This window comes from Saccopteryx bilineata, chromosome 3, assembly GCF_036850765.1.
Source record: "Saccopteryx bilineata isolate mSacBil1 chromosome 3, mSacBil1_pri_phased_curated, whole genome shotgun sequence".
NCBI lineage: Eukaryota > Metazoa > Chordata > Mammalia > Chiroptera > Emballonuridae > Saccopteryx > Saccopteryx bilineata.
In genome coordinates, this window is record NC_089492.1 from 288264919 (window position 1) to 288288812 (window position 23894).

General features: G+C 49.1%; 1 protein-coding gene and 1 non-coding gene across 2 annotated transcripts; one reads left to right on the forward strand and one right to left on the reverse strand.

Moving 5' to 3' along the window:
• Positions 1-453: 453 nt before the first annotated feature.
• Positions 454-15517, forward strand: ERRFI1 (ERBB receptor feedback inhibitor 1). The gene is made up of 4 exons (XM_066270551.1): positions 454-596; positions 11784-11960; positions 12064-12140; positions 12943-15517. Exons 2-4 carry the CDS (start codon positions 11839-11841, stop codon positions 14097-14099), a joined length of 1356 nt encoding a protein of 451 aa, XP_066126648.1. The 5' UTR covers positions 454-596; positions 11784-11838; the 3' UTR covers positions 14100-15517.
• Positions 15518-17717: 2200 nt separating this feature from the next.
• Positions 17718-17793, reverse strand: TRNAA-GGC (transfer RNA alanine (anticodon GGC)). Its single transcript has one exon. It is a non-coding gene; the product is annotated as a tRNA-Ala (tRNA).
• Positions 17794-23894: the final 6101 nt, after the last annotated feature.

Sequence of the window (23894 nt, forward strand, 5' to 3'; positions counted from 1 at the left end):
GTCCACTGCTGCCCCACACCTGGCCCTCGCCGTCCCTCCCACTGAGGCCCGCTGATCAGGGAAAACACGCAAAAACCGTTCCCGCGGCGGGAAACGACGGGAAACCCCGAGCGTGGAGCGGCGCCGCCAGGGAGCGAGGCAAGGGCTGCAGCTGAGGCCCGGCTGCCCGCACACTTTGAAGGGACACTCAAGAGAAGGCATCCCTGCGCTCAGAGCGGCTGCCGAACTCCGCACAGCCGAGGCGCAAGGCCGCCCGGGCCCAGAGGCGCCTCCCTAGGGAGACAAAGGCCGCGCGACGCCAGTGGACCCCGTGCGAGCGCGGCTGCCGTCTCATCGCCCCTTTAAGCGGCTCGCGGCCGGGATTGGCTGCCCGGGGGCAGAGGGGCGGGTCCGTGACGTCACGCTCCTGTTCACTATCTATAAAGTCTGGCGGCAGAGGCCCGGCGACGGCGGCCGAGTGCGAGCGGGGAACGCGAACCGAGAGCGAGCGGTTGCGAGGCGCCTGCGCGGTGTTCGGGCCCCCGAGCCCGCGGCGCTGAGCCAGCCGGGACAGACATGCGCGGGACAGCGCCGTGGGGCAGCCGCGGCTCCGCGGGGTAAGGGGCCTGCGGGCTGGGGGCGGGGAGGGCGGCGCCGCGCCCCCGCCGCTCCGGGCTCCGGGCTGCGGGCGGCTCCCGACGCAGGGCGGCTCCCCGAGTGCGGAGAGGGTCCCCCGACGCGGAGTCTTCCCGGGACCAACGGACAGAAGGACGGGGGGGAGGAAGGGGCTGGCCCGGGCGGCGCGGTCGGGCCTGGGGGCTCCCCTCGCCTAGCCGGTGGCGCCCGGACGCGCCTCGGCCCCGGGACGGCTGTGGCGGGCATGGGTCCTGCGCCCGCGGGCCGGCGGCCGCCGTGCGCATTCTCCCTCCCCACAATGGAGCTGTCGCTGCGCCCCCAGGGCGCGCGCCGTGCCCATCAGCCCCGGCCCGAGAGCCGCGGCGGGAGGCTGCTGGGGGCGGCGAACGCCGCGCGCCCGCGCGCCCTCCTGCCCAGCGTCGGCGACCGCGGTCCTCCGCAGTCGGCGCCCTCTAATTCATCCCGTAGTCCCGAACCCTCTTCCTCTCCTAGGAACGCGACTCCGCTCTGAGCGTCCTAAATACTGTTTCAACAGGAGCCGCAGCAGTCCCTGTTCAAAACGTGAACGCTCATTGGGTACTTCCCGGTGTACGTGTGTGTATTTATATGTATTTCACCGTCTTAGTGCAAATGAGATGACTCCTTCACCATGATTGGTGCTGTATGGCTGCTTGCTAAGTCTTTATTAGGGTTTCGTCATTGCTTGAAAGAAACCAGTCTCTTACCTGATAAAAAATATGAATAGATTGTTAGTCATAAACTTAAGTGCAGTCAGAATAGAGGCTGTAGCTTTAAAAGAGATGTGTTGGTGACTTTAGGTACACCTGTAACACAGGTAGGGCAGGACTGGTTTCTAGGCAACTGTCAGGGGTGAAGAAAGGTGAGGTTAAAACGCTTTTTTTTTTCTTCTGGAGAACGAGTGTTCTGCAAAGTTTTAAGCTTTTACAGATCTGTAAGAATGCTATCGGTATGGATGCGTTTGTTGAGGAGACCGGAACATGAGTTCACCATACCTCGTCTTGCCTTTCCTAAAAACTGTTTTGTTTGGGTATTTTTTTGCATGTCTGTAATTATACAATTTTAAGTGAAGTTTTATTTCAACAGATCAAAGAATGGCTAGGTACCCAGTTCAGGACATGACCAGATTTTGGTAAGACCAAAGTAAAAGTTGGCTTCTTTTTAACATGCTGACTGAGTTAGACTGTTAACCATACTGCTCACAAAAACTAGGGGGTATTTTATAGCTTCATATTCACTTTTGAAATATCCCTTAATTTTTGTGAGCAGTATATACAGTATAGTATGTTATCACCCAAGTGCTTTTTTAAAGAGAAACACGGATAGCTTTTATTACAGACTTCAGCATGCTGTCATTGTCCTGATGCCCTTCACGCAGCTTGGTCTTCCGCCGTCTTCCCGTAGCTACTCACTAATAAATAGGTGGCGGAGGTCTTGAGCTAACGATTCATAACTGAACATACATTAGATTATAAACACCGTAAGGGCAGGAACCCTGCCTTGCATGGCTTCTATCTTATGCATCCTTGCACATAGTTAATGGTTGATCAATAATTGCACGAAAGCACATTTTACATTTTAAAGCTCGGTGGGTTTGGATCTGTCGGTCGCACAGCAGATCTTTTGTAATGACTCTTAGAAAATGTCTGAATTACTCATATTTTGACAGTAGGTAAAATTACCATTTCAGCGAATTGTTCTTCCTGTGTTGAGCTTACAAAAGATAGTGGTCACCCCTTCTATGAGATTTAATAATTATACTGTAGACTTGAGTTTTTGCATGAAAATAACTTCCAACTGCTGCTCCTCGGGAGCTGAACCAGATAATACTTCCTTTCTGCTAATACTGATGGTAGCTTTTAAAAGCAAGTTGCTAAATTACAGGTACCATCTAACGTGCTTGAAACTGACCTGAATGTCTGCATACCATCAGGTTGCTTTAGAAAGGTGAGCAGAGGAGGGAGGAGGTGGTGCCAGGGCTAATTCCAGGAATTTGAATGTCACAGGCTCCCTCTACCAGAGAAACAACTCTGCTCTCAGTCTGAGGACACTGAGAGGGGGCCTTCCTCCTCAGGATTCTGTAGCATCCATTGGTGCCGGCGTTTGACCGTGTTTTTTTTAAAGGAGCCAGTTATTAGCCAAGAATAACTCACTAAAAAAACAAAAGGCAGCTGTGGCATCCTGGCATTGTTTGCACGGTGTAGACACATGCCTTGTGAGGGTAGATAAAATTGGGGAGTTTCAGGGTTCTGCATGTAAGTGTATTAGAGAAGTCATTTTTAAGTAAGGTAGGGAAAAGTTAGTGTCAGCTTCAAACTTCAGAAAGGAAACAGAAGATTCTGTGAGTTGGAGTCATTGTTGATACTTTAATCCAATTCCTTATACCATAAAATTAGGCAGCATTACTAAAAGGCCAATCTTCTGAGCCCCATTGAATAGATTTTTAAAATACAGGGCTCTGGCTACATGGACTAGGCCTTTTCACAACTCCAGAATGCCACAATTCAACGAAACATTACAGTTTAACGGAGGAAATAGAAAGGTAAGGATTAGAAGACAGTGTCGAAGAGCTCTCATTAAAGACCCAAGGAGTAGAAAACTACTAGTTAAATTGTCAAAAAAAAAAAAAAAAATACTACTCCCTGTGCAGGCAGTGCTCTTCTAACTTCCCATGGCTGCCTCTTTTCCATCCTTTGGATTTTTTTTTTTTTTTTTTTTTATTGAGAGGCGAGGAGGCAGAGACAGATTCCTCCATGTGACCGGATCCACCCAGCAAGTCCCCTATCAGACGATGCTCTGCCCATCTGGGGCTGCTGCTCCATTGCTCAGCAGCCAAGTTATTTTAGCACCTGAGACAAGGCCAGGGAGCCATCCTTAGCAACCAGGCCAACTTACTCCAACTGAGCCATGGCTGCGGGAGGAGAAGAGAGTGACAAAGAGAAGGGGGAGAGGGGGAGAAGCAGATGGTTGTTTCTCTTGTGTGTCCTGACCGGGAATCAAATCCAGGACTTAACACGTGTGGCCAATGCTCTACTGCTGAGCCAACCGGCCAGGGTCTGGATTTTATTATAAGTCACCTGGGAGAGGCCTTTCCTAACCACCTGTATAAAGGTGTTCTCCTGCCTCCTCATCCTCTTACTGTTCCCTGCTTTCTTGGAAGTTCCCACAATCTGAAATCGCTGCTTGCTGTCTCCTCATTAGACTGAGGCTTCGTCGGGAGGCAGCCACGTCTCTTTCACCTAACAGTATCTAGTCCAGAAGAAGTGTTTGATAACTCTTTGTGAAAGTGATTAATCTTGCCCTCTTAAGAATTTGTGAGCAAATCTCTATGAGTTGAGTTCCTGTTTTTATTTCTGCACTGGACTAACACCTGGGTCCTGAGCGTGTCATGGAGCCATCCTTTACGTCAGCTTCCTCATTTATGAACAGGAGTGTTAGGACAAGGAGTGAGGGGGTCTTCTAAGATAAAGCAGCTAAGGACAGCGGCAGTGAGAGTGGGGTGGGGACACATTGGGTTCTGGGGCGGAAGGCTAACAGGAAGGTGTTGAACCTCACTTCACTTCCTCATCTGAAATGGAGATTATAATCCCTGCCTCTTACAGGGATGTTGTGGGGATCAAGTGAGATAATGTGTTAGAAAGTGCTCTGTGATCTGCTGAGTGCTTTACAAACACAGGATGTTCTAGTGTCCCTGCCTGTAGAGCCGATGGCAGTGCCATCAGTGGGACCCTCGCTGTGCATCAGTATTTAAGGCAGCCTATTGGGTAAGCACAGTAACTAACCCCTTTTTACTGGTAAAGACCCACGTTGTATCAAATATGACGTGGCAGTGGGTGCGTGATGGTGGGGCATTGAGGGGTCATTAAACAGTGAGGGCTTCAAAGGAATTGTTTGAAGTAGTCACAGAATATAAAACTAGTACCTTAACCCACCCTCTTGAGAGGATAAGTAGGCTGAATCTGCAACTAATAACTTTTACAGGAGAATTCGAAGGAATTGAAGTAAAACAGGAACTTTTATTGGCAAAGGTTACCTAAGAAAAACTAGCACGAGGACGCAAATCCCCATTCAGTCTGTCTGAGCCACCCTTGTAACTTGAGTGGCGTAGTGAGTCGTCTCCCACCCAGGTTCACCGCTGAGGGCCTGGAGAGGTGGTGGTGTGGTGTGGTGGTGAGAGGCTTTGACACTAGGCGCCCTGGTCTGAGTCTTGGCCCAACCACTCCCCAGACCCTTCCATACTTGGTCTTGAACTCTGCCCCCAGCCCCTCATCTGTAAGTGAGGGTAGTGACAGGAACCCATCTCCTAGGGTTTTGGAGAGAATTGAGTAAGTTAGTATATATAAAACACTTAGAACAGTGCCTGTCCAGTAAGTGTCCAGTGTATTAGTTATTACTATTACTGGTTTAATGTTCATTATCACAATCTGGAGTTATCATTGGGTGACTTATATGCTCATTAAGTATATTTGAAGGTTTAAAGATTCTTTTCCCATCATGAGACCACTGTGCTGTTGTCATTAAAATTAGAATAGAATTCACATTCTCTTAACATTAGAAATCTATTATATGTATGTCTAAAAGGAATAATATTTTTCCATCCATTGTCTGTGTGTTGCTACTCATTATAGTACTCTAGGGCAAGAACAAAGGACAAAAGGATATATTCGTGCTGTCGCGCTGAAATTGTGGAGCAGACACAGTGAATCAAAAGGCTATTGATGACTATGGTAGTTGAACGAATAGGTTTTTTGTTAGCTAGCCACTTCTTAATACTTAGCAAGAAAATATTCTGAATTATTCAAGAAATTGTGCCACTTAGCTTTGATTATGACAGTGTGAAGATAAATGATTTTCCTTGTTGCCTCGGTTTCTACCCCATACAAATGGGCCATTATGTACTGGGCATGTTGAGGACAAATGTCTGTCCGTACTGCGTCTGACATGCTTCTGTCTTTACCGAAACCATCGATCGGTTTTAGCTTGAATTCGTGCAAGAGTATGTTAGTTAATTAAAACTTTTTAAAAGCCACCTGTGCTTTTACTGTGAAGGCTGTTCACGCTCTTCGCAGCAGCAGGGTGCCTTGAGGGGCACATGCCCGCCCCTGTTTCCCCTTCCCCAAATCATAGCCTATTAAACACCCTAGGGAGAAAACCCAAATTGCTACCTTTGTTTTGAAGTCATTTGCTTTTAGTAAATGATAACTGTTACAAACACTGAATATGTAGATGAATATCAAATCAGTGGTTTTTATATTATTAATAAAAATTACAGTTCTGTAAAAGCGCAGCTGACCACTTAGTGTGTCAGGTGGCTAGTAGTACTTTAGACATGAGTCCCAGTAACAAGGGTGGTGTTCTGTGTTTCCTTTTGGTTTTTCCAAAGGTGATTCGAGATTTTCAGAATGCAGACAGACATGCAGGTGTTGATTTGGGGAGTACCTAATCAAGGGGATTGTCCTGTTTCTAAGTCAGATTCTTTTTATACATTTCGCCTCTAAATGCAGTTATCTTCTATCTCCTTGGGTTTGGGAATAGTTATGTAGGTAATTGTTAAAAGCTACTGAAGAGACCATTTATCACCCTGAATAAACAGAAATCAGGTTCTAAAACCAGATTGAAAGAAGGAAATTACATCACACTTTTAAATAAGGAAGCACTGGGCAGAACTGGATGAGTAGAGTGACAAAAATGTGCCCCTCCCCCTCTTGTGGGCTGCTTCCGAGATTTATTAATGAGATCTGGTGGCCAGGTAAGCAGATCTAGGTTACTGTCTTAAGGTAGCTTGTTTTTTTTTTTAAAAACAGTTTCAAAGGGACTGTCCTCAAGATAAAGTTCACCTTAATAAAGAATGTGCAATGTGCTTATTGGTGTAGCCTTTTGTTTTGTTTTGTTTAACAGCAAAAACAGGGCAGGTGCATTATAACCCTGAGAGACACTGTGAGGAGGGGGCTTCGCAGTTCTCAGAAGGCACTCCGGACTACCTTCAGTAAATACACAGTAACAGAAACCAGCTTAGAAAAGTCTACTGTTAACCATTTAAGGTTACAGTTTTTTACCCAGTATGCAAACTGTCTTCTTTGGATTTTGGAAATGAATTCAATGAAAACTGCTACATATCCTGAATGGATCCCTTTCAGTCCTTTGCCTGTTCCCTTCATTCGTTGCAGATTTACAGGTGTGAATTTTTTTTATTTTTTTTTTCATTTTTCTGAAGCTGGAAACAGGGAGAGACAGTCAGACAGACTCCCGCATGCGCCCGACCGGGATCCACCCGGCACGCCCACCAGGGGCGACGCTCTGCCCACCAGGGGGCGATGCTCTGCCCATCCTGGGCGTCGCCATGTTGCGACCAGAGCCACTCTAGCGCCTGGGGCAGAGGCCACAGAGCCATCCCCAGCGCCCGGGCCATCTTTGCTCCAATGGAGCCTTGGCTGCGGGAGGGGAGGAGAGGAGAGAGACAGAGAGGAAAGCGCGGCGGAGGGGTGGAGAAGCAAATGGGCGCTTCTCCTGTGTGCCCTGGCCGGGAATCGAACCTGGGTCCTCCGCATGCTAGGCCAACGCTCTACTGCTGAGCCAACCGGCCAGGGCCCAGGTGTGAATTTTTCACATAATTACGTTGTTTAGATGACTATTTTCTCAATATCCATTTTTTGGAAATGAATGATGCCAGAATTTCCTGAGAAAAAACGGGAGACTGGCGGCTGCCCCATGCCCTCGGGAGCAGGTGGGCTAGGAGCTGGCCCTGCAGAGAGGCTGGGTTCTATCAGACTCAGGAAGGAGGACAGCGCTGGGTGGAGGGAAACCCGCGGCCCAACGGTGGAGTTGTCAGAGATCAGTCTAGGACTGAGGGGTGGGGTGGGTGGGCTGTCTCCAGAGCCAGGGCAGAGCGGCGCCGGAGACGGCCAGGTAGATACAGATGCAGCAGCTGGCTCCAGCGGCTATGACTCGGGGTAGAAAGGGTGCCTCTGGGAATGTACCACCCTCCAGACCCTGACCTGGTTTGGGAGGGTCGACAGGGTGAAGTAAGGGACAGTTTGGCTTGTAGAGCAGGGGGTGCCAGAGGACCACCCAGGCACAGAGATGGCCACAGACAATGGGAAATGCTATGGGGAACCTACGCCAGGGCTGGACTCGATTCGGGGTGCCCGTGCAGAGTGGAGGCTGTAGCAGTGGGTCAGAACTTGGGGGTCAGGGCTTAGGACCTAAAAGGACCACCTCAAGAAACATGATTTTAGGGGTTTTTCCCCCTTGAACAAAAAAAGTCAAGTGATGTTCAACAGGAAAAAGTCGTTCCTATTTGTGATTGGTGTTTAACTGCATTTTTGACACACTTAAAAGGCTAAGGCTGAGTTCATGGATTATAGACCTATCGTCGTTATGTCCCAGATAACTTAGACGCCGGTCTGTACCATGCTGTGGCCCGCGTGACCTGACACTGGTCTCACATCGGCATCTTAACAGCCCCGAGTCCTCACAGGGACTGATTTTCCCACAGGGGCATATTTTTGCCATTGTCTTCCTAAGGAATGATAGGCACTAGCTCTACAGTTACAAGGAAACAATTTAAATTTCACGTGAGGAGTGTTTTCTTTTAAACGTGCGGCTGAGCAAACTGATCCCCCACACACACATACACTCACGCTCACCAGGAGCATGTGTGTTGAATCTTCTTAAGAGTGGCGTGAAGAGGTGCGGGCAGCTTCACCCCTCAGGTTACTGTCTGGGGGACATGTTTACAAAATTTGTTTCCAAACCTAGGGCAGGTTGCCCAGAGTCTACACTGGAGTTATTTTCCAAAAGAAGAAAACATAAAATGACATTGCCCTCGCTTCTCCCATGCGAGCAAGTAGGAAGTTCCGACAGTTTCATAACATGGCCCATTCACAATTCCCCATTGAAATGTAGAGGCAGGTCACCTTCTATGAATACACAAAGGCACTATTGTGGTCAGAAGTGAGCTGGCTTAGTGAACACAATTCTTTTTAGACTAAAAAAATTTTTTTCTTAAGAAAGCTAACAAGTAGGTGATGGAAACAATGAATAAAAAATAACTTTTTCTAGAACAACAGAAATAATTTGAAGGGAGCACTGAAATGTAAGCTTAGGAACTGAGGCAATTTCTGCAGGGGCACAAGCTAGTTACACAACCACCCTGTTGAAAGCTCAGACGTGGATGGCGCTGGGAGGCCAACACAGTAATTACTGGGCCTCGCTGGCCTGCAGGCAGGTGGGGGCAGGGCTCCCGAGTCCCCTGCAGCATTTTCCTGTAATCAGATGAACCATCTCCCAATGTGTGATTTCAAACCATGGAAGTACCCGAGTCCCTCTCCTGTCCAGCTTTCCTGTCCTTGTCCCCATGGGGGCTCCTGTGTTGGCCACTGGTTCTGAGAATGGGCCTGGGAATTGTTTTATAGCTGTGCTTTATTCAGGTAAAGAAAGGAAAAATACGTCTGCTTCATTTAAGTGACATAAAAAACCTGCCTTCCAAAGAAACCAGAAACATGACCTCCCAGTCATTTTTTTTTTTTTTTTTTGTATTTTTCTGAAGCTGGAAACCGGGAGGCAGTCAGACAGACTCCCGCATGCACCTGACTGGGATCCACCTGGCATGCCCACCAGGGGGCGATGCTCTGCCCATCTGGGGTGTCGCTCTGTCGCTACCAGAGCCACTCTAGCGCCTGGGGCAGAGGCCAAGGAGCCATCCCCAGCAACCGAGCCATCTTTTGCTCCAATGGAGCCTCGGCTGCGGGAGGGGAAGAGAGAGACAGAGAGGAAGGAGAGGGGGAGGGGTGGAGAAGTAGATGGGCGCCTCTCCTGTGTGCCCTGGCCAGGAATCGAACCCGGGACTTCCGCACACCAGGCCGACGCTCTACCACTGAGCCAACCGGCCAGGGCCCATTTATTTTTTAAGTGATGGTTTTTCCTCTCCTCGATCACATATCTTTGAGAGACTGATTAAAGAGAAATAATACTTCACGACTTGAAATAATAAATATTTTAAAACTATACTGCTCAGCAAACTTAGGGGATATTTCAAAATGAATATGAAGCGATTAAAAAAACTTTTTTTTTTATTACACAAGAACACCAGAAAAGCAAAGGACAAGTCAAAGTTGTTCGATTATGCAAATAAGATGCAAAACCAACTTGTATTTCATGGGTGAAAATGCATGATACAAAAGGCCGAAAGTACTGGAGTACCTGCACATTCCCTGATCCCCTAATGTTTGTGAGCAGTATATTTAAATCTGCCTCGTGTCAGAACAGCTGACTGCAAGGACTAGGACGGGCCCATCATCCTTTGTCCCAGAAACGGTTCCTGTCTCTCCCTTCCTACGTGGGGAAATAAACACATGCAAAAAATATATATCTTTAGCTAAAAAAGTAAAAACCCTTTGCCTTATACATTATATACATTCGACTGATACCAGTGATAGTAGATGGAGGTATACAGATGTGACTTATGAGCTCCTGCTGTGTTCCACGCAGTGGTGGTTCATGATGGGCACATCACCTCTGATCTGAGTTCACAGTCTAGCAGGAGGTAACAGATCTGTCTCTAAAACAAAAAAATATACCCTGTGTACCCCTCCCCCCACCCCAGACCTCAACAGCCCAGCTCTCAGCAGGTGCACACACGTTTAGTGAGAATGAGAAAGCGTTACAAAGGCTAAATTTTTAAAAAAACTGGTGTTAGAGAAAAACATCTATTTATTGTTCTACTTAGTTGTGTATTCATTGCTTGTTTCCTATATGTGCCCTGACCGGGGATGAAACCCACAACCTTGGCATCTCGGATGATGCTCTAAGCATCTGAGCGGCCTGGCCAGGGCTTGTTATAAAGTCTGTGTGTGGCCCCGGCTGGTTGGCTCAGTGGAAGAGCATTGGCCTGGTGTATGGAAGTCCCAGGTTCAATTCCCGGCCAGGGCACACAGGAGAAGTGCCCATCTGCTTCTCCACCCCTCCCCCTCTTCTTTCTCTCTCTCTGTCTCTCTCTTCCCCTCCCACAGCCAAGGCTCCATTGGAGCAGAGTTGGCCCGGGCCCTCAGAACGGCTCCATGGCCTCTGCCTCAAGTGCTAGAATGGCTCTGATTGCAGCAGAGCCAAAGCCCACATGGGTAGAGCATCGCCCCCTGGTGGGCATGCCAGGTGGATCCCAGTTGGGTGCATGCGGGAGTCTGTCTGTCTGCCTCCTTCCCCCTCCATCTCACTTCGGAAAAATACAAAAAAATAAAGTCCATGTGCATATATCTCAGAAGGGGCCGGTGTTACACACATAGTTGGCAAGATATGTCCTAAATGTATTCTAAGCAAACTGATTTATCTGAAGACAGAGCCAAGACAGATACTAGTTAACATTAGCATTGATGTGCTAATGAATAATAAAAGTAAAATTAAAGGCTCTGGGGACCCCAGACCTCTGACGAGGGAGGAGGTTCTGGATGCTGAGGAGCGAGCAGGTTAAGGAACACTGCACTCCCAGCCTCTGCAGCTAGGCTCCTCGGAGAAGAGAATGTGAAGAATGTACCTTTCAGTCTGTCTCTGAGGGAAGAGGAAGCCGTCCCAGGCCACCACTGAAGCCAGTCATCTTGTAGAACTTGATTTTTACAGGATAATGGAAATTAGTATCTTCCTCTATTCCTTTATCTTAAACAAGTGTAATCACTGGAGAATTTGTCTTCCTGGGGCCAACCCTGAAATACAGCATCCAAATAAGTGCTGGGCTGTGGGCTAATGAGGTGCCAACAGTAGATCTGTCATCTGATCAAGGCGTCGGGTTTTTGTGTATCTGCGTTCTGCACTCGGGCCACAGTAATTTCTGAAGGTCAGGGTGTGGGAGGTCAGAGAGGCCAGCAGGGGTTGTTGTGCAACTGTGGGCCGCCCATGAGGAGGTCCACACTCCTGACCACGGGAATTATTTCTTACTTTGCTGAAAGCATTGCAGATCTTGGATCAGGACTTAGGAAATTACTTTTAATGTCTATGTTTAAGTGCCCTCAGAAGAAGAATAAAAGTAAAAATATCAGAAGTAATGGAAAGCTTATAACTAGGTTTTTGTGTCTAGAATCCCCGACATTCTCTAGGATTAGCTATTGGTGGGTGTCTCTGAATGGTTTCCTGTACCGTCTCACCCTTCTCCATCCCTCTAGGGACCGGAAGCTGCTGGCTGACTGATGAGGCCCTCAGACCCCGGTCTGAGACACGATGTCCACTGCAGGAGTCGCTGCCCAGGAGATCCGAGTCCCGTTGAAGAGTGGGTTTCTGAATAATGGCCAGACCATGGGGAACCTGAACACGTGCTGGGGCAGTCACAGGGAGTTTGAAAGGTGAGTGGGAGACGCAGCGCCGTGGACTCTCCGTGTGAGAACACAGCAACGTGGAGGGTATGATTGCACTTGTTCCTGACCAGATGTCTCTGCTTTATTTCAGTAACTTTTTAAACATTGACCCAATAACCATGGCCTACAGTCTGAAGTCCACCGCTCAGGTGCACCTGACATCCCTGGGTATGTGTCCTGCGAGTCGAGGAAGCGTGCCTGGGTGGTGTCGCGCTCGCTTGTCCCCAGCATTCCTTCTGCAGTGAGGACACAGCCTGAGCTGCTTCCAGCAGTAGTGTGACCCCTGGTGGCAGCAGGTTCTGAGGATAACTGGGTTCTTTCCAAACCGATGTCCGTGATCTGATTCCCAACTGAATTGAGTTCTAATCCCAGCTGTGGTACACACTTAATTTATAGCAATTTGGACAAGATCTCTCATCTTTCTTACTAGTATCAAACGCCTGTTTGAGAGTGATAAAGTAGTATCAATGTTGATAACAACTTAGAACGGTAGGTAGTGTACCATATAGTACTTGTAATATGGACAGTACATTCCTTAGGTTCTCGTCAGGAGCTGCTAACCTTGCAAGCAAGTCCACTCACTCGGAGATGGTGTGAATAGTGGGGACATGATCTTACTTCACTCACGCCCCGCGTACCGTGTGTGGTCACACCTCTTAAATGACGAGGCTGCTGCAGTATGGCATTCACATAAATGACATGCTGTTCCCCTTCTGTGTGCCGTGCACACGTCACAGAACCTGCCCGAGTGGGTGTGTACCATGCGCATGTCCAGGGCAAATGGAGAGATAGTTTGTTTTTTGAACCAGATCATGTGCGTTAACAAATCTCGGGGATCTAATTACACCTGCAGTGGTTGCATGGGTGTTCTCAGTGACAGCTGGTGAGCCTGTTGCTTGAGCAGCCTGGGAGCGCAGGCAGCTGGGCTATCTCCATGCCGGTCCTTCACTGACCGTCCCATTCTTTCCAGGGCGCACCTCGACATCTCCAGCGAGCGGCCACCGCTTTGCGGAGCACGGCCTGTCTCCAAAGTCCAGCCTGCCCCCTCTCATTCTTCCCCACGACGAGGACCAAGCTGTGTGTAGCTTTAAGAAACTCTCGGTCAATGGGGTGTGCACCCCCACCCCCCCACTCACACCCATGAAGAATGGCCCGGCCCCCTTCCCCTGCGCGGCGCTCGCCAAGCGGGGCTCCCGGCCGCTGCCCCCGTTGCCCGTCTCGGAAGGCCTCTCTCTGGATGACACGGACTGTGAGGTGGAGTTTTTCACCTGTTCCGACACGGACTTGCTTTTGGAAGACTGCTCGCCCCCTGAGTTCACCTACAGCGCTCCCAGCAGGCGGAGCTTCCGCGGGTGTGGCCAGATCAACTATGCTTATTTCGACACCCCAGCTGCATCTGTCGTGGACCTCAGCCAGGCCCCTGACCAGCACGGAGGCGGGCAGCCCGTGGACCCTCCACCGCCTCAGACCCACCGCCGGCTGCGGAGGTCCCACTCGGGACCAGCAGGCTCCTTCAACAAGCCCGCCGTCAAGATCCATAGCTACGTGCACAGAGCTTCTCCAAACTCCGACGACGACAAGCCCGAGGTCCCCCCCCGGGTCCCCATCCCTCCTCGGCCTGTGAAGCCCGATTACAGAAGGTGGTCGGCAGAGGTCACTTCCAGCACCTACAGTGACGAAGACAGGCCACCCAAAGTGCCACCAAGAGAACCCTTGTCACGGAGTAACTCCCGCACACCGAGTCCTAAAAGCCTCCCGTCTTACCTCAATGGGGTCATGCCCCCCACGCAGAGCTTTGCCCCGGACCCCAAGTACGTCAGTAGCAAAGCCCTACAGAGACAGAGCAGCGAGGGCTCGGCCAGCAGGGCTCCTTGCATCCTGCCCATCATGGAAAATGGCAGGAAGGTTAGTTCTACACATTATTACCTACTACCTGAGAGGCCGTCATACCTGGACAAATACGAAAGATTTTTTCAGGAAGCAGAAGAGGCCGACACAAGCAGCCAGGTGCAGCCTGCCGACTGCACTGTGGTCTCGGCCACAGAAAAGCTGGACTCCAAGACCAAGGCCGCCGACCTGGGCGGCCACGTCAAGCGCAAGCACTTATCCTATGTGGTTTCTCCTTAGACTCGGGGCTCACGGTTCGGCTGAGGTTCCACGGGAGCCACTGGTCCTCGGGCCATTTTCCAGTTTGAGGTTCACACAGGAAAATGGTCCAGGTTTTAGAATAAACTGGAACTCTGTACAGAAAGAGGTTGAGAGGTGCTGTCATGCTGAGGATCCCGGGTTTTGTTAGCATTGGAGAAAAGTCTATCCAGGTCTCTAAAGATGTGACGGTGGGGAGGGCAAGATGGGGCCACTTTTATATATGCATACATCATGTACCTATGTATCAACGCGCGGCCTAGCCGCAGTAGCAGATGAACCAGTTAGTGATGATCCTAGTGTATACTCAGAATGATGAAAACTCTTTGTGCTGGGGAATGAATGACTCCTGATTGAGCAAATGAGAGAAAACATAGTATTTAGATCAGAATCATAAGAAATTATTTTTTGCTTAGTAGGTTTGAAGATTTCTGGCTCTTCGCTCTGTTATGCTTTGTTTGATTTATTTTTGCTAGCTGTCTTTCCCGTGGGGGCTGGGGTGCGTGTTCTTCCTGTCACTATTCCTGCCTAGCTTAAAAATCATCCCAAGACCCAAATACTTCCAGGTTTCACTTCCTGTTTCACTGAGGGGAGGACTAGCAGTGTATTTGGCAAACCATATTTTCACCTGTACATGTCTCACATCTTGAAAAATGAGAACAGGACGTTTTCCTTACAACTCCTGCTCTGTTCCACCTGCTAAACGGCCCATTGTAGCACGCACCTCACAGAAACAGTGGGACGCAGTAGTCTCAAAAAGCAAACTGTTCACCAGCGTTCAGAATGTCACTTTTAAGCAATGCTGAAACACTTAGCTTTGTGATTGCGAGTTATTGTGTGGGAATGTGTGTTTTGGGGGGGTTTTTTGTGTTTTTTTTTAGACTGTTAATAAACAAAATACAACACAAGCTGGCCTTGTGTTGCTGGTTCCTACTCAGTATTTCCTGGGGATTGTTTGCTTTTTAAGTACAACACTTCTGACCAAGAACGCACTATGTCTTAAAACCAGAGGTCACGTCAGCATCATTCTGCTTTGAAATCTCACAGCGGCCGCAGCATCCAGTCGGCCGAGACACCGTGCCCACACTGCCGCAGCTTCCGTGCGTTTACCCGGCGCGGTCAGGCACGGAAGAGAAGGTGCTCGCTAACAGGTACACGGCTGTGATGTTCTCGTAACAGGCAAACAGGCTGTTTACAGTTTTAACTGCTGAGTGATTTATTGGAGCTATTTAAAGATTATATTTTAGTCTGAACTAAATGAAGGTTAAAACATGCTTTAGAAAAATGCACTGATTTCTGCATTACGTGTACAGTATTGGACAAAGGATTTTATTCATTTTTGTTGCATTATTTTGAATATTGCCTTTTCATTTTAATAAAGTTATAATACTTATTTATGATACTGTTAATAATGTTTCTTGCCTAAACTCAACTCACACAGAATTTTGTCTCAAGTAATTTGACAACATCACTGTTTTTAAGCACAATGGAAGGGTTTTTTTTTCTTTTTGCAGTTTAATGCAGGCTTGAGATTTACTCCAGTCCTTAAAATTGGAACAGTTTGTATTTAGATATTATACCAGTGCACAGTGAAAATGAGCTGTCTGAATTGACCTTTCATAAGTAAGTGAACTTGAGGCCCTGGCTGGTTTGCTCAGTGGTAGAGCATCATCCCAGTGTGTGGAAGTCCTGGGTTCGATTCCCAATCAGGGCACACATGAGAAGTGACCATCTGCTTCTCCAACCCTTCTCCCCCTCTCTCTTTCCTTCTCTCTCTCTCTTTTCTTCTTTCACAGCCATGGCTCTGTTGGTTATAGCAAGTTGGCCCTGGGCACTGAGGATGATTCCATGGCCTTGCCTCAGGTGCTAAAAAATAGCTCGGTTGCTGAGCAACAGAGCTTTGGCCCCAGATGGGCAGAGCATTGCCCAGTAGGGGGCTGCAGGGTGGATGCAGGAATCGGTCTCTGCCTCCCCGCCTCTTAGTTTAAAAAAAAAAGTGAACTTGAGTCAATGCTGGTATGTTACTGTTGACACAGGCATCCTCTGAGAGCAGCGGCCACATCCAGAAGAAAGTAATGGATCGCTCTAACAGACGGACATGACTCATGCTTGAGATTTAGGACTAGGTCGGGATGACTTAGGGCCCTTGGGAGGTGCTCCCCAGTGCCTGGGCTCCCTGCGCCTTCCCTCCTGCTCAGCACCCTGGTTCCTGGGTGCCAGTGAGGCTCCGAGACCTTCACTAGGCACCTGCATGAGCTTGGTACCCTCCAAACTCGAGAGTGAGCTCTCTGGAAGCAAAGATCTGGGCCAAAATCCAGGCCCACCTCTTTCTGATAGGAGTTGGGCAAGCTTTTAGTCTCTCTACCTCAGTTTTCTCGCTGGTAAGATGGAGAGGCTGGTACCTAGGACTGAAGACTGTCGGTGACAACTGCATATACAGCACAGCAACTACACGGGGGGGTCCAGGACATGAGCTGTGTAGTGACCATCTGTCCTCGCCATCACCCTGAAAGCTGGGAGTTTCTGACGCTTTCCAGAAGAAATGGGCTCAGGGAGTTTGTCCAGCAGACGTGTTGAATACCAATCGCACGCTAGATCCTGGGAAAACATGCACGCCCCTGCCCTTCGGGAATTTAAAACAACCCATGGTGTTAACTTAAGGTCAATGCTAAAATGGAAGAAACGGACACACACGGCCACAGAGCTGGGCTGTGTCCCCCGGCCTCCAGCAGTGCAGACTGCCCCCGTGGATGTCTGAGTGCAGTGTTTCCAGCTCCTCTATCTCCATCTCAGATGGTTTTTCCCTTCTGTCCCCTCCTCTGCCTTATTTTTTCTTTTTCGTATTGTGGAAACTACAGTGATAGTTTAATCTTGAATTTGTCTAATAAGATAATTAAATATTAGCTCCATACTTACTTCCCTCTTACCTTCAGAAATTTCCCAACCAGGATTAGAGTCTGACTTTAGGAGAACATGCATTTCCCTATTTTTTTCCCTGGCCACACTAATTTTTGCTGCTAGCTGATGCCACGTGACTAGAGCACTGGACCGTCTGCCAGCTCAATGCTCCACCAACACATGGAGGAAACTGCATTCTAAATCGTTCTCCTGTCTACGGCCATACCATCCTGCACACGCCCGATCTCATCTAAATCGTTCTCCTGGCCCAGGTCAGCCCCGTCTTGCTTAGCTGTTGCTAGGACAGTACCGGCGAGGAGACACCTGTCTGTTTGCTGCCACTCATTCACTGTTGAGTTCTCTCGTAGGGGCAGGTACCGACAGTCTAGTGAGGAGGTAGTGTCTTTTTTTTTGTGTGTGTGTATTTTTCTGAAGCTGGAAACGGGGAGGCAGTCAGACAGACTCCCGCATGCGCCCGACCGGGATCCACCTGGCATGCTCACCAGGAGGCGATACTCTGCCCATCTTGGGGCATCGCTCTGCCGCAATCAGAGCCATTCTAGCGCCTGAGGCAGAGGCCACAGAGCCATCCTCAGCGCCCGGGCAAACTGCTCCAGTGGAGCCTTGGCTGCGGGAGGGGAAGAGAGAGACAGAGGAAGGAGAGGGGGAGGGGTGGAGAAGCAGATGGGCGCCTCTCCTGTGTGCCCTGGCCGGGAATCGAACCCGGGACTTCCGCACGCCAGGCGGACACTCTACCACTGAGCCAACCAGCCAGGGCCAAGGTAGTGTCTTAACGCCAGGAAACGGCAGGCTGCAGTCTGAACCTCTCACGTCCTATGGGAAGGGGCGCCTTGCCTGCCCCAAGCCTCGCTTGCCTGTTACTGTGGGACCGTGCCGGAGCAGGATACAGTACCCAGCAAACCCAAGGGACAGATTATTAGGGACTTTCAAGGCAGAAAGCAGAAGCTATGGTCAAGGGAATGCATTTGTAAGTCAACTCCAAATTTGGATAATACTGCATTTTAAGTCTCCCCAGACTGCAATAATCAGTCTACATTGACTAGCTTATTTTTATTAAATTCCATATGCTAATGGAAGTTTAATCTTGTTTATAGGTTATTTCTCTTTAGGTCTCAAGTGATGTCTTCACTATGCAAAAAAAAGAACTATCTTTGAGAGGGTGTTTCTTCCCTGCTAGAGACTCTGTTCCAAAAAAAGAGGCCCATAGATGCTTCTAGAGGGTTCCACAGTTGGAGAAAAGGGAACTACATCCATCTGCTGATTCAATAATCAAAATACACAGCAAGTGATTCTTATTTTGGTCCTTAATTTCACCACATAATTTTAGGGTATATGGTGCATTTTTCTTAAAATAAGCTCCTAGCATGGTTATTACATACACTGTTTCTTTTTACTTTTTATTTTGAAATAATTATATCCTCCCTAGAAGTTCCCAGAAATAGTACAGGGAGGTCCCCTGTACCCATTACCCAGATCCCCGCAATGATAACATCTTATATAATCATAGTCCATTATCAAAACCAGGAAATTGACATTGTCATAATATATATATAGTATTTCATCTAGAAATAGTATCAAAATGGACTTAGGTTCTACTCTTTAATTTACAAATTAACATTGGCATTGTGTTAGGCATTTTGTACAAAGCTAATAACGCTTTAAAAATATGTTGCTGTGTAACTATACATTACGGTAATGGCAACTGGGGAGATACGCTGATGTTAACTTTGCCAAGATTTCCTGCAAGATGGCTTTGCATCAGCTCTAGTGAAGAAAGTCCTTCAAACTGAGGATTTGTGCAGAGGCTTTCAGGTATACACAGCCTTGAGGTTTCACCGGCTTGTCAATGTGTCAACCAATCAGTAAGCAAACTGAATTTCTAAGCCAGGACTAGAGCTTGAGGTATTCTTGTCCTTAAGAAAAACACATTTGGTTCAAACTAGAATACACTCAGGGACGTGTTTTCTTTGTAGACTGGATCATTGGACAAATGTCCTGGTCCTTTTCCTCTCCACAAGAGAATTACAACGTTTATCAGAGTTTGGGGGATCTATTTGAGGAAGGTTGAGAGAGGAGAGGAAAATAGGGTGGAAGATTCAAATGTGGTTAACCTTGCTTTTTGCTCCTTGTCACTACGTGAATGATTGAGACATGTCTAATGCAATTGGAGGGTGTAAATTTTCATGCATCTTGTACTTGAAAGTATCAAACTTTTAAGATAATTCTGCCTGAGCCACTGAGACCTAATTACAAAGTATGTTTAAACAAGCTCAGCTCTGGCCCTGTGGCTAAGTGGATAGAGCATCAGCCTGGTGTACAGATGTCCCAGGTTTGATTCCTAGTCAGAGCACACACGAAAAGCAGCCATCTGCTTCTCTCCCCCTCCCTCTCACCCTATTCTCCCTCTTCCCTCCTGCAGCCAGTGGCTTGATTGGTTCAAGCACGGCCCCAGGTGCTGAGGATGGCTCGGTTGGTCCAAGCGCGCCAGCCTTGGGTGCTAAAAATAGCTCGGTATTCAAGCTTTGGCCCAGATGGGGTTGCCAGGTGGATCCCAGTCAGGGTGCATGCGGGAGTCTGCCTCACTATCTCCCCTCCTCTCACATTTAAACACACACACACACACACACACACACTCAGCTCTGCTTCATGTTATCAGAACTCAGTGGCCAACATACTTGGCAGGGACGTATTTCTGTCCCTGAGGAAACCCTGCCACTCTGTGGCAACCCTTTTTCCTCAACGTCCATGCCACCTGGCAGGGGAGTAGATGGGGTTTGGGGATGGGAAGAAGGTTGGGGACAGCTGGAAAGGACTGTTCACCTGCCCAGAAAGAGCTGTTCTCTGGCCACTGGTTTAAGACATGCCCCCCCCTCTTCCCCCAGTGCCATCATCTGTCAACTTTTTTTTTTTTTTTTTTTCTTTTCATTTTTCTGAAGCTGGAAACAGGGAGAGACAGTCAGACAGACTCCCGCATGCGCCCGACCGGGATCCACCCGGCACGCCCACCATGGGGCGAAGCTCTGCCCACCAGGGGGTGATGCTCTGCCCATCCTGGGCGTTGCCATGTTGCGACCAGAGCCACTCTAGCGCCTGGGGCAGAGGCCACAGAGCCATCCCCAGCGCCCGGGCCATCTTTGCTCCAATGGAGCCTTGGCTGCGGGAGGGGACGAGAGAGACAGAGAGGAAAGCGCGGCGGAGGGGTGGAGAAGCAAATGGGCGCTTCTCCTGTGTGCCCTGGCCGGGAATCAAACCCGGGTCCTCCGCACGCTAGGCCGACGCTCTACCGCTGAGCCAACCGGCCAGGGCTTCTGTCAACTTTTGACTACAAAAAACTGCCAGGAACCCTGAGCAGTCAGGCTGTGGCAGGTCCACTAAAACAGTATCCAGGAGGATACACACACCTTCAGCTTCTCCCCTTCCTAAGTAAGAAGGCCAGGGGGAAGGACAGTCTTTGGGGAGAGTATATATATCAGGCACCTTGACTCTGTCCTGATGGACAAAGGCACCACCTTCATTCCTTGGAAATAACTTTGGATACGTGTCAAACATCTTAATCACATGCTTGGTACGTATTTCATTTTACAGCGGGAGGGGTGAGCCCAGCGCCTCCCCCCGGGACTGCACGACCTGGGTACACTCCCTTCTTGTGTAAGGCTAATGAGTGTCTCTCTGGCCCGAGCCACACCGCCTCGGGCACAGCACGCAGGAAGCTGCATCTTGTCTGTGCCAACTCCTGGGCTGTCCTAGTGTTCTTGCAAGAGCTAGTGTCCTCGTGCATGCTTTTCTGTTTAGTCACCAATGGATGCAGCTGGCTGAGCAGAAGCTCTGGACAGTTCCCCCGCTCGGCACTGCTGCAGAGGCAGCCGGGCACCCACAGCAGCTCAGACGCGTGATAAGACTTGTCTGCGCATCACCCCGGCCGGGAGCCTCTAATTACACGTCTGGGGCCTGCCGGAGCCCAGGTGGCCAGCTCACAGGCTCCAGAACTGGGAAGATAGCTTGGGCTCGGGGTTCTCCCTGCCTGCACACCCGCTGGGGGAGGCGCCAAGCCCGTGCGTCACGGCCATACACATTATAATAACCACATTCCAAAGACAACAGAAGTCCATTTAACCAGGCTGTTCTTTTTTCTCAAAGCATCGGCACAATTTTATCTCCCCATCAGCGTTCCAAGCCCAACCTTTTCGGATTTTTCATCTCAGCTTTCCAACCTGCCGCTCGCTCTGTCCCACAGAGCCCTGCCCAGCGCCGGCAGAGCTCATATGTGGAAACGGACAGACCACCCAGGTTCCCTAAGCCGCCGCCACACTGTCCCCTCCACACTGTGTGACTCTGGCCTGTGAGGTGTCTGGTGGGATGGGACTTGTGGTGGATTCTGCTCACCGGTACCTAACTATTAACAGCCACCAGGAATCGAGAATGTGCCATTTGCCATGGAAGGGAATACTATTGGGTGATGTCATCAGAATCACCCCGAGAACCAGGAGGCCTCGTTCAAAGGGAAGGACGCTGTACCAAGCCCAGGGAGAAAGTCACTGTCACTGGGACCAAACCCGCGGTGGGGACCTGCCAGCCAGAGGCTGGCGGAGGAGAGCTGCGTGGGGGAAGAGTGTAACACAGTTGTTGATCCTGTCGGTATCAGCTGTGTAGGTGGACTGAGGCCAGCAGCCAGAGATCTGTTTTTGTTTTTGAAATCACCCCCTTTTTTTTTCATTCCGTGCTGAGTGGATGCTGAATCAGTGTAATTGTTCCCTCTGCCAGAATCCACGAACTGGAACAATAAGTAGATCGCCGCGTGCCCTCTCGTCACAGAGAAACTGACAGACCACACTGAAACACTCATTTAAAGTGTTTCCCTCTGAAAACTGCAGTGTCAGTCTGTAGACAGTCTCCACTCATGTAATTTTCTCTTAAACTATTCTTAAGGATTCTATGCATTCGGTCAACCCAAAAGACAGTTTTCTGGGGAGAGAGTTGTCTTTGAGCAGCCCGGATGGGCCAACAGAGGTGTCACCAGCTATCTGGCATGCATTATAATTCTGTCCTTGCTTAATCCCCACCCAAATGCCCATTTCCACCTATACAAACTCACATTATTCTCTCTGAATCACACGTCGACGCCACACCCTGAGTTGCACATAAAACTCTGCCATGTTATTGGTACATCGGTGTCTCCTGACACACATTGTGGTGGACCTGGAAGTCCATTTGATTGTCCTGGAACTGTCACCTCACTTCTCTGCAACTGGTTTCGCATGGGAACTTCACTGAAAGGTTTTCTTCTAAAATTTGCAATTTTTGAGGGTATGTTTTCAACTTCTTTTCTGGTTACCAACCCTGATGTTGGGCAGGTCTTTTTCCTTTAACTTTGAACCTCAACCAAGACAAGCAACACTGCCTGACCAGTGAAAGCACAGAGGATAGTTCGAAACACCAAGGTCGCCAGCTGGAACCCAGAGGTCGCTGGCTTGAGCAAGGGGTCACTTGGTCTGCTGTAGCCCCCCAGTCAAGGCACATAGGAGAAAGCAATCAATGAATAACTGAGGTGCCGCAACTACGATCTGACGCTTCTCATCTCTCTCCCTTCCCATCTCTGTCTCTCTCTCTCAAGAAAAAGAAAGTCAAGCTACATTATTGAGAGTGGGGCAGACCTCCTATTTTATAGTTCTCAGCCAGCAACATAACATAGAGTTGTGCAACCCCAGCTCCAAGTAACTTAATGCATGTGGGCCTCCTGCCTCTCTGCTAAGCATCTCCTGAAATCTCCTGAAATTAAGAATAAATCTTGCCTGACCAGGTGGTAGTGCAGTGGATAGAGTGTCGGTCTTGGATGTGTAGGACCCAGGTTCGAGACCCCGAGGTTGCCAGCTTGAGCGAGGGCTCATCTGGTTTGAGCAAAGTTCACCAGCTTGAGCCCAAGGTCACTGGCTTGAGCAAGAGGTCACTCGCTCTGCTGTAGCCCGTGGTCAAGGCACATATGAGAAAGCAATCAATGAACAACTGAGGAACCACAATGAAGAATTGATGTTTCTCATCTCTCTCCCTTCCTGTCTGTTCCTATCTGTCCCTCTCTCTGTCTCTCTCTGTCTCTCCCACAAGAAAAAAAAAGAATAAATCTGTAAGGCAGAAACAACAAAAAGTCCATTGGCAGGCCAGGCCACTTCAGGAATTCATGAAGGGTGCAGAGCAGACAGGTGTGGTCTGGTAGAGAAACAGGATCAAAGGGAAAGGCTCACTGTTCATGGTGATGGCTTCTGTGAAAGCCACCCTCGAGTTCTGAGAAAGCTCTGCATCTCTGGAAATGAGGCCGGTGGGGCCAGGCGGTCGTCAGGGTGACTACCCGAAGAAGCACCTTAAGAGTCAGCCCCCCACCCCATGCTAGACTGCATCACTGAGTCTGAGTCTGTGCCTACAGGCTAGACCCCTGGTTTGCAAGCCACATGCGGCTCTTCGGCCCCTTGAGTGTGGCTCTTCCACAAAATACCACGTGTGGGCGCTACCTCGATAAGGAATGTACCTACCTATATAGTTTAAGTTTAAAAAGTTTGGCTCTCAAAAGAAATTTCAATCGTTGTACTGTTGATATTTGGCTCTGTTGACTAATGAGTTTGCCGACCACTAGCGCATTGCTGAGAGAGACTCAACAAGGCCCCAGGGAGCAAGAAGTCTCCACGCCAGAGGGAACTCCAGCCGGATGGAGTACAACCCTCCTGACTTCACTCTGTCTGGAAGCAAGGTCCTTCCTCTTCCAAGCTCTTGGGGATTTTTTTTTTTTTTTGAGAGAGAGAGACAGACAAGAATGAGAGATGAGAAACATCAGCTCATAGTTGCAGCACCTCAGTTGTTCATTGATTGCTT